Here is a 13653-nt window from a genome sequence, read left to right on the forward strand (position 1 = left end):
CTTTTGTTAGGAGAATTACCATTTTGTCCTGCGAAACGCCTGTTGAACCCAGTTTTCATGATGGAATTACAGTTTTCGTGGGTTGTCCCATGGTAAAGAGTCTTTTCCCTTTCTCCTCCAAGTGTTGTGTTCTTAAAGGCTATGTGCTTCTTTTGTGCTTCGTAGGCCCGTCGTAGATGAATGTTCTGTAAGCGCTCAATCTAACAGGAAAATATTGGGACAACAAACAGCTGTCAAATTAAAACTATGCCAAGAAACACAATGCTGATTTTAAAATTATTCAGATGCATGAAAAATTAGTTAATATTTTCCTTTTTGATTTGTCATTGATTCTTTTTTGTACACATATTTAATTTACACTTGATACTCTTGCAAGAAATGCAAGGAATTTGGAAAACTCCACCTGCGCTCTTCAGTACCTGGTGTGTATCTGTTCGTCACAATGGTTGAGGTTTTGATTAAAGATGTACTGGATCAATTTTAGGTCAGTGAATTGAATCGTTCAAAATGAACCAATATTGACAATGAATTGTGTCATCAACCTCAATTATGATATGAATTGAATTGTCTTTCAAACTAATCATTACACGTTTTTGCTTGATTTGAAAGTTCATTTCAACCTGAAAGTAAATTAAACATTATGGCATATCTAGTGCAAACTAATTAGGGATATAATGTTTTGTGTAACTAGTTATGGCTGTGCTCAAATGTTTACATACTGTATAAAAAATTATGATTTCTTGGTCATTTTTAATAAAATATGAATGATAATGCATTATGTTTTTTTCACCTATAGTTAGTGATCGGGTGAAGTACTTTATCACATTAAAAACAGAAACTTCCCAAATGACCGAGTTCAAAAGTTTTTATACCAATTTGACATGCACACTCACTAAGAGGGTTTAAATGACATCTAAAAGTAATCATCTTCACCTGTGACTGGTTTGCCTGTAGTCAATGAGTGTGCACTAAAAAATTTGGAGTTTCTGGGCTCCCAACAAACTCTTGAAGCTTTCATCCAGTTCTGCACTTCTGAGTCATGGAGAAAGCTGAACAGCTACCATAAGGTCTACGGGAAAAGGTAACTGAACAGTACAAAATAGGAAAGGGATATAAGGAACTGAAAATGCCAGTTAGCCATGTTCAAACTTTGGACAAGAAGTGGAAAGTAAAGGGTTCAGTTGAAACCAAACCACGGTCACAAACATATCTGCCACAACTGCCAAAGAAAAATTCAAAAATAACTTCAATAGTGATCCAGGACTCTCTAAGAAACTGTGGAATTAATGTTTTTGTTTAAGGTGTAAAATAAGGAGGCACCTGAAGATTGATTACAACAGAAAAAGGTGAAGGTTCTGGAGTGGCCGGATCAATCTCCTGACTTCAATATTATGGCGCCTCTCTGGGGAGATCTCAGACAGACAGTTCAAGTAAGACAGCCCAAGAATATAAAGAAACTTGAGGTTTTCTGCCAAGAAGAATGGGCTGCTTTACCATTAGGGAGAATAAAGAACCTCATCCCAAAGAGACTTCAAGCTGTTATTAATGCAAAAGGAGACAATAAGAACTACGTTTTGTCAGCTTTTGAACATGGTGAATTGGGAAGTTTCTATTGCTATTATGATCTAAAAAGTGTTAACACAATGAGTTTAGTTTTGTGTATTAATGGTCAGAGATAGATACAAATGTGTAGGCTTGGATGGTCACTGACCTTTATTACAGTTTGTCTTGCAGTCCTTTTAAAAGACTCCTTTACAAGTTTGTACTCTGTAGAAGATTGTCTTAGTGGAACCACTTTCATGGACTCATTTGCAGTCATGCTATCCCAGTATAGAGGAAAGCTAAAGTCTGAAATTCATGGAAGGAAACAGAAACAGGGGGTCACAAACAAACATAAACTGGATTACATGTCCAATTACAACAGCAAGGTATATCATGTGCATGGTGTAGTTTTCATTTTGTTTTTTGCTTCTCTCACCTGCCAGATTTTCGAGACGCTTCAGTTTTGTCTTCTGTCCAGTTGCAGTTGCCTCCATCTCTTCCAGATTTACTTGCCATGTGACACCCTGGGCATCCTCTATTCCTGCTGCGATATCTCTCTTTTCCAGATTGTAGTTTGATATTTTTGGTAATCTTTGCCAGTTGCCTCTTTGGTCCAAGATGCACCACATTACACGATTATACAAATCTTCCTCCTCTCTAACTCTCATCTCAATTCTCAAACTGCCTTGAAGACAGGATTGAATCATCATCATCAACTGGGTAACTCCATCTTTTAGTCCAGTCACTGTTAGGCCACCTGATGGGTCCTCCTCTATGAACAGACCCTCAGACTCAACCAGCTGCTTGAAGGCCTTAACGTCTTTCTGGGTAAAGACTTCCATGTCTTCTTTGCTGATGGTTTGAGTGGAACACACTGTCTCGTACAGGCTCTTCAGATTTTTCATGGCATCATCAACTGTGTTTTTACCAAGACCAATGAACTTGAAGGTGGACTGCTGACTTCCTGAACTTATATTGGTAAGTTTCAGGTCTGTGATTAGAGGAGGTGACTGTTGTTGTACCTGAGGCATCGCACGTACTGATACAACAAGAGAAATATACCACGTCAGGGAAAATCTTCAAGTAAAGGAAAAAATTGAAAAAAAGAGAAACAAGAAGTTATGGATTTTACCTTTCCTATTAACTGAGGAAAACATCTGCGTTGCTTCCTCTTTGAACACAAGGAAAACTTTAATCCTAATCAGGACAATGTGGACGCGGGTGAGTTTGCAAAGATTCCTGGACGAAGTTGCAGTTTTGATTCCACGAAGGATTGCACCTGCTACAACCCCAGGGTCCAACCCACCAGCCCCTGGACACAGAGTTAATTCTCCATGAATTTGTAAATAGTTTTGAATTTTAAATTATAATAAATATCGCAGACGTCAGTCTACATACCAGCACAGATGGCAGGAATGGCCACAGATTCAAACCCAGACTTCTCACATTGATATATGATGTTGCACACAAGTTTCTCAACGAGACTTTCATCTCTTTCTCCACAAACATGGAAAAACGTTTTACAAGGGAATCGCCCAGACTGGGACACAAAAATGTCTCCACGGTTCACTTTGGCTGCATAAAAACACAAAAAATAGAACTTAATTGTTGATATGCAATTTCTTGTTTACTGTGTAGTAGTTCTCGCTTCTTACCTGCTTTTAGTTCTGCTTCCACCTGCGGTCCAGCCACTGTTAGGATGTCTTTGCACACCCCCTCTAAGTGATGAAAAGAAGTAATCATTTGAAAGTAGACACCAATGACTTAAACATTTTCAAAGTAAAACTGTGGTCAAGAACCAATGACTTCCATGTTTCGGAGGGAACATTTTTTAGCGGTTAAATTAAAAAAAATTTGAATTGCATTTTTAAAGTAAAACAACAACAGAACAAACAAAAGATTCTGAATACTGATTCTGATTCTTGAAACGATTGACTGTATACAATATCTGGAATGAGTCACTCTTTCCCCCTCCAAACAGGAAGTGCCTACTGGCTCCAAGAAGGCAAAATCCTATAGACTTCTATTGAGAAATAAACGGCTATTACTTAATCATTATAAATGGTAAATGGTATATACTTGATTATTTTGTTTCTATTGTCCTTTAGTGTCTTGCATTACGACACATGGGCAGACAAGGCAGGAACCGAACCTGCAATCTTCCAACCAGAAGTCAACCGTCCTACCTCTGTACCATAACCCCCATCAATGTATTGGTCTGATTGGTGAGTGACTGCCATAAAAACATTGATATTGATCAGTCAATGCTTAATGATGATTTCTGGTTGCAACATGATGATCATATTCCAAAACAATTGCAACTCACTTGACATCCCCTTGTTGGAGGCAGTAGCAAGTCATTTTCTATGGGTAACATCACACTCACTGCCTAAATCGAATATACAACCAATAGGAGAAACATAAACCTGCTCTATACATCCTTTAATACCATTGTGGAAATTGGTGAAGTCTGTTGTGTTCACTACAACGTCCGTAGTTTCGTTGGTGATGTCCCCAAACACGAGGTGTAGTTGAACGTTGCCTCCCAACGCCATAATGACTTCATCAAGGTCACTGGTGAGAGACCTGAATATTGCTGCAAAGGAGAGGACCAGTTTGTCACATTTTAAACAAGTATGTTTACCTTTACATTACTTGTTTATATCATTACAGTTTTACCTTGATGTATTTTATAAAAGGTTAATAAATACGGCTATAGAGCCACTCTGACTTACCTTGGCCTGTGTGGTTCATACTTGAGCAAAGGTTTTTGTTGACTTCATGGTAAGTCTGTCAAAGAAAGCAGCAAAAGTAAGCATTATGCGCTTAAAAATAGTCTGATTAAATTCTGAAAAGCAGTGAAAAGTGGAACTAAATGCAAACCTTCTCAGAGTCTGAATAATCGGGATGGATCACAATATTGATGGTGGAGAGAGACCCGGAAGTTGCAGATGATCCAAACTCAGTAATCTTCTCTGTCAGCACTTTAATAGCGTCTATTAGAGAGTACTTCAGAACAACTCCATGTCCAATGATTGGTATGGCCACTGAGCTAAAGCCCTGCTGTTCACAAAGGTCCAAACATGTCTGCAGGCCTTTTTTTAGAGCCTACAAGACAAAGACATTTTCACATTTTAAAATTAGATGATTACTATTTTCATAATAGGGTAAAAATGTTGATATGAAGTGCAAAATGTACAAAATGTACCATTGATTATTATTGGAGCTGGCCGCTTCTGCTGCGCAAATTGCGTTTGGTGAGAATGCACCTTTATACAGTGGCTTGCAAAAGTATTCATACCCCTTGAACTTTTGTACATTTTCTCCCATTATGACCAGCAACATACATGTATTTTATTGGAAAGACCAACACAACGTGGGGGAACTCTCCATTGGACAACAGTCAGTAGATGAATTGTTTTGCAAGGAAAATGTGCAAAGGCGGTAGAGGCAAATCCCAAAAGTCTTGCATCTGTAATTGCAGCAAAAGGGTGGTTCACAAAGTATTGACTCATGTGGGCCAAATACTTTAGCACACTTGTTTTGCTGTTGCTCTGTCTTTTTGATTGTCAGGAGCCAAACATCGAGAAGGGGTACTGTCATGGCTGCTGCTTTGGCTGGTACCTGTGTCTGAGATGAAGCTGGCGGTGCTACTGATTAGTCCTAATTCCTGCTACCTGGTCCCCTCCTATAAAATCTGACTTTGTGTATTCAGTCTTTGTTGGAATGGCGTCAGCCCTACTTGCAGATTCATCATTCAATACCCCTCAGTTAAACTCTGTGAAGCATCCAATATAAGTTGTCCTGCCTGAGTCAAGGGTTTGTATCAACCTATCTGAGCCGCTCTCGTCGGAGTCAAACGTTTGCATCAACTTATCTGAGCCGCAATCCTGGGTCAAGCATTTCTATCGACTTATCCAATTCACTCTCTCCAGAGTCAAGCGTTTGCATCAACTTACCTGAGTTGCTCTCTCCTGAGTCAAGTGTTGGCATGAACTTATCCAAGTCGCTCTCTTCTGAGTCAAGTGTTTGCATCAACTTACATGAGGCACTATCCTGGATCAATCGTTTCCATTGACTTACCTGAGTCTCTCTCTCCTGAGTCAAGCATTTGCATCAACTTATCAAAGTCCCTCTCTCCTGAGTAAAGTGTTTGCATCTATGTATCCGACCCCCTGTCTCCTGAGTCAAGTAGTTGTATCAACTTATATGAGGCGCTATCCTAGGTCAATCGTTTCCATCGACTTACCTAAGTCACCCTCTCCTGAGTCAAGTGTTGGCATGAACTTATTCGAGCCGCTCTCTCCTGAGTAAAGTGTTTGCATCAACTTACCTGAGGCTCTATCCTGGATCAAACTTGTCCATCAACTTACCAGAGTCGCACTGTCCTGAGTCAAGTGTTTGCATCCACTTACCTGAGGCTCTATCCTGGGTCAAACGTTTCCATCAACTTATCAGAGTTGTTCTGTCCTGAGTCAACTGTTTGCATCAATTTACCCAGGTCGCTCTCTCCTGGGTCAAGCATTTGCATCGACATACCTGAGCTGCTCTCCTGTGTCAAGTGTTTTCATTGACTTACCCGTGTCGCTCTATCCTGAATGTAGACAAACTTCTCTGCATCTAAATTCCTGAATCAACGTTCCTGAGCCTTTATCCCAGAGACTATGTGTGCCTTATTGTTCTTTTGACCCGTTTTTCTTTATTTAGTTCCTTTAGCTCAATAAAACTGTGTACACTGCTGGATTTGTAATTTTTGGGTCATCCATTACCCCAAACCCTGACATTCATAATTGTAAGCCCCTTTGTGTTGGTCTTTCACATACATTTCCAATAAAATATATTCGTGTTTGTGGTCAGTGGGGAAGAATACCTTTGTGGGCCTCTGTACTTCTGAATGGTTTTCAGTTCTAATTTCTTGTGTTCGATACATGTTTCTACTAACCGTGTAAACAGAATTCAACATTATCATTGTCTTACATTATTTTTAGAGTTTTTTTCTCTTTATGATTTAAAATCACCTGAGCACTCTGTCCTCCAACACCATCCCAAGGCGAGCATTCTATGAAGAAGATCTTGGAGCATCCCAGAGATGGAGGTCCAGGGACCTGAAGAACTTCTCCAGGGTGGAGGACACGGTTTGCTGCTGTTGCGTCAAACTGAGACTGGAGAATGCTGCCCCCTTTTCTTAGCAAGGATTTACTAATATTGTTGGAGTTAAGCTGATTCTTAAGAACAGGAGCCACAAGAATATTGACCTGTGACAAAAACAAGAAAATGTATGAACAAAAGTGTTGCATTTTGGAAACAATGTACAGAAAACTAAAAGAATAAATCCCAAACCTGTTCATCCTCTAGACGGCAAAGCCTGATCCTTAGATTTATTTGACTGACTGCTGGACTTCCAACAGATCTCCTGCTTTGTCTGTTCAGGGATGGTCTGAGTGATGTCACGTATGTGATGCTGCTGCTGCCTTGCTGTTGGGCGTTTACATTTGGGACTCCTTGCTGCTCCCTGATAATGACCTTATGGGAAGTCTCAACCAAATCTTTGCTAACTTTTCCAACTCCCTGGAAGTATCGCAGAGCCCCTGGCCCATTCAAGACCAAAGAGTCTACTGTTAGGTTGGCTAAAACAGGCTGGAGAGTCTTATGTATGTCCTTAACTTGACCCCTGGGACCAGACAGAATCACACATGGATATGGGACATGTGATGTCTGTAGTGTGACACTGGTTATATTCACTCCAAGCCTGTTCAACTTTTCTTTAAAGCATTCCACAAGTTCTGGATCTGGCAGTTTGATCATCTCTTCAGTTGGAGCTTGATTCAATTGATAATCATGAAGTAACTCTTTAAGTTTGGTGACCTCTGGTGAGTAGCCAACTAGCTGCACGGTGGTTTCATTGACACCTGGGATGAAGCTGACCTCCACTTGGAGACTCAGAGAGTTGGCCTGGACCTTGGCCTTGTTGAGGATTGCTCTCAGCTCTGGAGGGACCGTGGCTGCCCCTTGCAGCTGAACACTGATCACAACAATGTCTCTTAGCAGTGCTGCCTGCGCCTCCTCCAGGGAAACAGAGGACAAACTGGACAGATGCAGGTCTGAATCCACTTCCAGGGACAGAGGACTTCTAAAAATCTGCTGAAATCGAGCTTCATACTTGGAGAGGGCGTTGCTGGTTTTCATGAAGGCGGACAAACACGGAGAGAGCTGAACTCTCTTCACTTTTATCTTTTTGACCAGCTCGTCTAGCTTTGCAGCTCCTGACTTTACTTTCTCATCAGTGCCTTCCAAGATTACCATGTTGGTACGTGTGGTGATATTAACTTCTGGAGAATCAGCTTGCATTTCTCTTCTGAACTCTTCTTCTATCAGCTTGAGGTGTTTCTCCGTGATTGGCAGCTCCATGGTGGATGTAAGACACTTCTCTAAAACCAAAACCTTCTCCTTCACCACAGCAGTTTCTCCAACCACCACAACATAACCTGTCTGAGGGTACACTTTTATGTTATCATCCACATTGCTGAGATCCTGCTGCACCTTCTTGAGCAGTTTAGGCTCAAGCACATGATGGCAAGTATATCTCTCAATGAGATCGATGAAGATCTTGTCAACCTGGTGCTCCCATTTCTCAGCTATAGCCCCGAAAGCTCCTCCTGATTCCTTCTCAACATGCCCTTTCACCACTGCCTCTTCTAAATCAAAATCTAACGTCAGACTACAGTGGATTGCATCGAGCTGCTTTTGTAAGAACTTCAAAGCTTGGGGGCAGTCTCTCAGGTAAAACAAGAGGAAGGTCTCAATTTGGAAAATCTTCTCAAGTTCTTTTGTGTTTGCTTTGGTGAATGTCTGAAAAGGAAAAAGATTGTGTTAATTCAAATATTTGTAACATATTTAAATGTTTGTCTGCATTGCAGAGTTGTGTATTTGATGCCAAGCTGTCATAAAAACTTGAAACTTAACTTAAATCATAGTTTTAGTGACTTTGGACTTCATTTGAACATTGAACTGATGAGTTCAAAATGACCTTTTAGATTCCAGTTATTAAAGGGGCCCTACTGTGAAAATTCTACTTTTTAAATGCATTTTACTGTTCATTCCTCACTATAAAGAACCCCAAAGTGGTATTTTGATCCATTCATGCATTTAAGAGTAAAAACCTGTGCTGTCTGCAGCAACCCCTCCCATACCCACGAAAACGAACAGTTGGACACGCGCTGATGTAAGATCAATGCCAACAGCTCCCTCCAGGAAGACTCTGTGCTGACAACTCCGCCCTAGGACTAACACAACACTCAAGTTCTCCACAGAGCTAGTGGTGATCAGCAAAAAGCAATTCATTTTAGATGTAGAATACCGTATATCTTCCAATTGTGTCCTGTCATCAATAGATTCCAGCTCAAACAGGTGTTTGTTGCTTTCGACCAGGGGTCTCAAACTCAGTTTACTTGGGGGCTACTGGAAGCAGAGTCTGGGTGAGGCTAGGACACGTCAGGATTTCCACAAGAAATGCGCTGATAAAACATTCCAATGTTCTGAAATATCTTTATTTTTAACACAAAATAATTAATTAAATAGATTTAAAAATGAAAACAAAACATAAATAAATCAGTAGGCTAATAAATTAATAAAATTATTATGATGTCAATACAGCAGATACAGATAACTGAAGAATCAACATATTGACTGATAGAGAAAACTGTTTTTATTCAGTTTCATATGTCTGTATTAACACCACCTCCTTCATTTCTGAGCTGAGAGCAGTGGAGGACTGTGGGAGTCAAAGTGCTTTCTCACCAAACGCGATTCAGACACGGCGGAAGCGGCTGTGATCCAGACACAAATCCAGAAAGAGATAAAAGCCCTGGTGTCAATAAAATCTTTGAAGGTTTTCTTTTTTTTTTTTTTTTTTTTTTTAGATCTACTCAAAATAAATACATCTGATCTGTGTCTTCTATTCTTTAGAGGTGTGGGGATGCTCGCTCCCCAGCTGCATCGTTTTGCATTTGGGGGGGGGGGCGGTTTCCTCGGGGATCTATGCAAAAGCGCATAACAGAATTTCGGATTTCTACTCGTGTTTGCATGGACTTTTGAAGGTGCTTCCACACCGGCTGCATCGGCGCGCAATCAAGCACACACTTTCAATGAAAAGTCAATGCAAATGCGTGCACACCAGAATTCCTGGCCCATATGTATAGACAGCGTGTTGCTACGAAAGTTTATCAGTCAGGGCACTGAGCACGCGCTTAATCTTCAACCCGGTTCAACATTTCCACGTACAATCGCAGCAGCGCAGCACTGTGACCAATCAAGAACCCAGATTTAGGAGCTGCTTCTGGGAGGCGTTTCCTTCAAAGCACTGAAGTGCCAAACATGATTAAAGAGAAATGAATCATGCGGTTTGTGTCCGTTTGGGTTAATATGACACAAGATGGACATTAAAAGAACATAGTTGTGAAAACAAGTCTTGAGAAAGATTTAGGGGATTTTCAACCACTTTTACTTTTTGCTCTGAGGTTCTCCCCATTGCAGGTGGCGGAGGAATAGTAAAAATACAATAGTAGAAGAATGGGCCGCAAATTATCTTCCCGGGCCGCGAGTTTGAGACCCATGTAAATATTTGTGATCATTCACACTCCTGCCTGGAACAAGGTAGCCCTAAGTCTGGGTCTCCCTGTGCCGGTCCCCAGCCTAGATATCATACACATCAGTGAGAGCTAATTGGCTGTGGCGACACATGAAGGGATTTACCCAAAAGTCAACATCAACATTTATCCTGGAACATCCTGAAACCAGTCCGTCCAGTTCAGTGGCTCTTCACAAAACACAGGAGGTCAAGCAGAGCACAACTTTCTTAAAAAAAAAAAAAAAAAAAAAAACACACACAGGCATGTGTTTACCTGCCCGTGGCTGGTCGACGGCTGATCTAAGGAGCTGCTGCTGCTCACAGTCAGATGCAGTTCTCCATTAGGAAGACAGATGGTGTGAGACTTCTTTTGCAAAACCCTTTCCTGATCTTCAGACAGAGAGGTCACAGTAAAGTCTACAATCTCACAAAAAGTAACTTTTTTCCTCTTTATACCATTGAGTTTTGTTTACCTTCTTTCACCTTGAAGCAGATTCTATAGGTGTTTTCTCCAACCTTCTCAATCTCGTCACAGTCTCCTCCTCCTGAATCCCTCTTTTTTTGAAAATAAAGATGAATCTTTCCTTTCTCTCTTTTGCTCAGATCTCTGGCTTCAAAAAATAAAGGATGTGGGAATTCATCCATTTTATTTAAAAAAAAAAAAAAAAACTAAAAGGACGAGCTTTTCTGCCTCCTGACTGTCCCTGAGTTCAACAACACTAAGTTTTTTTGTTTCACTTTTGCTTCTGTGCCACTCCTTACTTGTTATGCTGGTAAACCAAAATAAGTGTTACGTATTTTAAAGATCACTTTCTTCTCAACAAAAAAGAACTTTAACTCATTAAAATTATGTTCAGATACACAATTAAACAATTAAATACTTAAACCGTTCCCATTTTTGAATTACCAATTACCATAAAACATATTATTTCAGATATTAAAAATAAATGCTTGTCTGTAGTTTGTCATTTGTGAATTATTTTATGACTGATATAGGTTTAAACTTATATATTTTTAATCTTGTGTCTAATTTCTGTTTAGAAGCAAACTTTCTTAACTATAATTTCAAGTAAATCTACTGAAGCAGGAAATACTTATTTGATGTGTTTTATTTTGAAAGACAAATGTATGTGATGCTGTCAAAAGTGATTTAACAGAAATATGTTTTAGCTATAATTCATATAATTCCTAAGTCATATAATTTAAAAGCTACATGTTACAAATAATTGCTACAAAAACAAAGTTTTATTCTAAATTAGGGGTCTCAAAATCAATTCAGCCGGGGGCCACTGGAGGCAAAATCTAGGTGAGGCTGGGCTGCATCAGGATTTTTACAAGAAAATCGCTGAGAAAACATTCTAGTGTTCTCAAATATCTTTATTTTTAACAAAAAATAATGAATAAATAATGAATGACATGTATAGATCTTTGTGTGTGTTGATTTACATATATATGAAAAAATAAGGGTAGTTAGTGTCTGTTTCTGAAATAGTTTATATTGAAGATTAAATTTAAGATATATTGCTAGGGGGTAGGATTAAAAAAAGTTTTTTAAACTTTTTCCTACTCCATTTCGAACTACATAATAGAGGTGTAATGTTTTTATATATAATTTATATAGAATTTTCTGTTGTTGTTTTTTTGTTTTTGACCATGTACATTTAAAGATGAATAAAAAAACAAATAAATTTGTAATAAATAAATAAATAAATAATAATGACCAAACAACAGATACAGATAACTGAAGAAACCACATGTTGACTGACTAGAGAAAACTAATTATTTTTGTTCAGTTTCAAATATCTGTATTAACAGATCCTCCTTCAGAGTTAGAGAAGCCCCAGTAACAAGAAAATCTTTGAAGGATTTCATTTTTTGTAGATTTTTGTAGAACTCTCCTCACAATAAATGATAATGACAATGAGACAGTAACACTGACTTTCAGTGGTGGACAAAAGTGTTGGTACCCCTCAGTTAAAGAAGGACAAAACAATTCTCACTGAAATCACTTGAAACTTACAAAAGTAACAATAAATAAATAAAAAAAATGAAAATTAAACAATCAAAATCAGCCATCACTTTTGAATTGTTGATTAACATAAATATTTTAAAAAACAAACTAATGAAACAGGCCTGGACAAAAATGATGGTACCTCAATAAAAGATTGAAAACTATTTGACCAGAGTGACATGATTAACTCAGGTGTGTCCTTTAATTGACATCACAGGTGTTTTATTTATTGTTACTTTTGTACGTTTTGAGTGATTTCAGTGAGAATTGTGGGTTTGTCCTTCTTTAACTGAGGGGTATGAACAATTTTGTCCACGTCTGTATGTGTCTTCCATTCATTGGAGGTGTGGGGTGCTCGTGGGCGCGCCGCCTGCTTCTGCTTTCAATGGGGGTTCTATTCAGACGCGCGTAGCAGAATATCGGACTTCTATCGCGTTTACATGGACTGGAATGCGCGCCGACACAGCCGGTGTGTGAACCTTAAAAGTCACAGACACGCGCACGCAGGCGCGAGCCAAGCTCAGGATCACATGTCTGACAGGCGGGTGCTGCGGATCCCCGCGCGGGGCGGGCTACAGGTCTGCGGCTCGGAGCTTGGGGAGTTCTGGTTAGGAACAGTCAGCACGTCAAAAAAACGTATTCCTCGACATCATATCTGTCTCTCATTCATTCTGAGAGAGACATCCACAGACGGAGCTGGTAGCCCCTTCGACACGCGGCGCGGCGACAGAAACACATTTTTTGACGAGCCGCGTGCAGCAAATTCCCCGCGTGGGGCACGAGAATTTGTCATGGCTCCTCCTCCGCCCAGCTGATTGGAGGAATGAATGAATGATAGACAGAGGTACTGGACAGACCGCCGATGTCCCGTCTCCAGAGTCATATACCTCACTGTGATTGGTTCATTCAGCTCCGCACACAACAACTGTCATTCATATCAGCCTTGCTGGCCGCACGAACAGTAATCTCACATATGAAGACGCGGGCCGCAAATGGCCCCTGTTCTAAATAGTGAAGTGACTCTGGTTTTTCTCTGGTAGAAACTGGTCCAAAAGGTCTCTTTTAGCGTTAAAGTATGCAGACCCCTGATTAAAACCAAATCATGTTATTTTTTTTTTTACTATTTCTCAACCACTGGAATAGCCTTTGAAGAGATTTGACTCAATGTAACTGCTAAATATGCAAGAAAACACATTTAAAGCAAGTCCTGTAGATGAGATGTATATAGATTTTTTTTATATATATATTTAAGAAAATCTACATCATTTCAGAATATTGCTAGAAATTCTGTTAAATAATTGCTTTATGAAAGTAAAATCGATTCAGTTTTTCTCTTTACATGCAGTGTGAATCTGTGGGTCTCAAATGTGCAACTAACTTTTGTACTCAAACATTTTGTGCTGTTGTGACATTTTTTAATTAAAATTTTATAAGAGCTTGAAAAGAGAAATCGTTTTTTTGTTTGTTTTTTTTT

The 13653-nt window shown here is 39.5% G+C and overlaps 1 protein-coding gene across 1 annotated transcript in view; it reads right to left on the reverse strand.

The window, feature by feature from the left end:
- Nucleotides 1–11059, reverse strand: part of LOC112156301 (protein mono-ADP-ribosyltransferase PARP14) — a 12346-nt gene extending 1287 nt beyond the window's left edge. The window contains exons 1-13 of the mRNA XM_024288535.2: nucleotides 10642–11059; nucleotides 10443–10558; nucleotides 6883–8391; nucleotides 6561–6797; nucleotides 4426–4650; nucleotides 4278–4332; nucleotides 3992–4138; nucleotides 3198–3260; nucleotides 2941–3117; nucleotides 2675–2854; nucleotides 1979–2581; nucleotides 1712–1848; nucleotides 20–200 (exon numbers count right to left, since the gene is read on the reverse strand). Coding sequence (XP_024144303.2) covers nucleotides 20–200; nucleotides 1712–1848; nucleotides 1979–2581; nucleotides 2675–2854; nucleotides 2941–3117; nucleotides 3198–3260; nucleotides 3992–4138; nucleotides 4278–4332; nucleotides 4426–4650; nucleotides 6561–6797; nucleotides 6883–8391; nucleotides 10443–10558; nucleotides 10642–10813 — 3802 coding nt within the window. The 5' untranslated portion in view covers nucleotides 10814–11059. The remainder of the gene's footprint in view (nucleotides 1–19; nucleotides 201–1711; nucleotides 1849–1978; nucleotides 2582–2674; nucleotides 2855–2940; nucleotides 3118–3197; nucleotides 3261–3991; nucleotides 4139–4277; nucleotides 4333–4425; nucleotides 4651–6560; nucleotides 6798–6882; nucleotides 8392–10442; nucleotides 10559–10641) is intronic.
- Nucleotides 11060–13653: the final 2594 nt, after the last annotated feature.

The sequence above is a fragment of the Oryzias melastigma genome, linkage group LG18 (genome assembly GCF_002922805.2).
Source record: "Oryzias melastigma strain HK-1 linkage group LG18, ASM292280v2, whole genome shotgun sequence".
Lineage (NCBI taxonomy): Eukaryota > Metazoa > Chordata > Actinopteri > Beloniformes > Adrianichthyidae > Oryzias > Oryzias melastigma.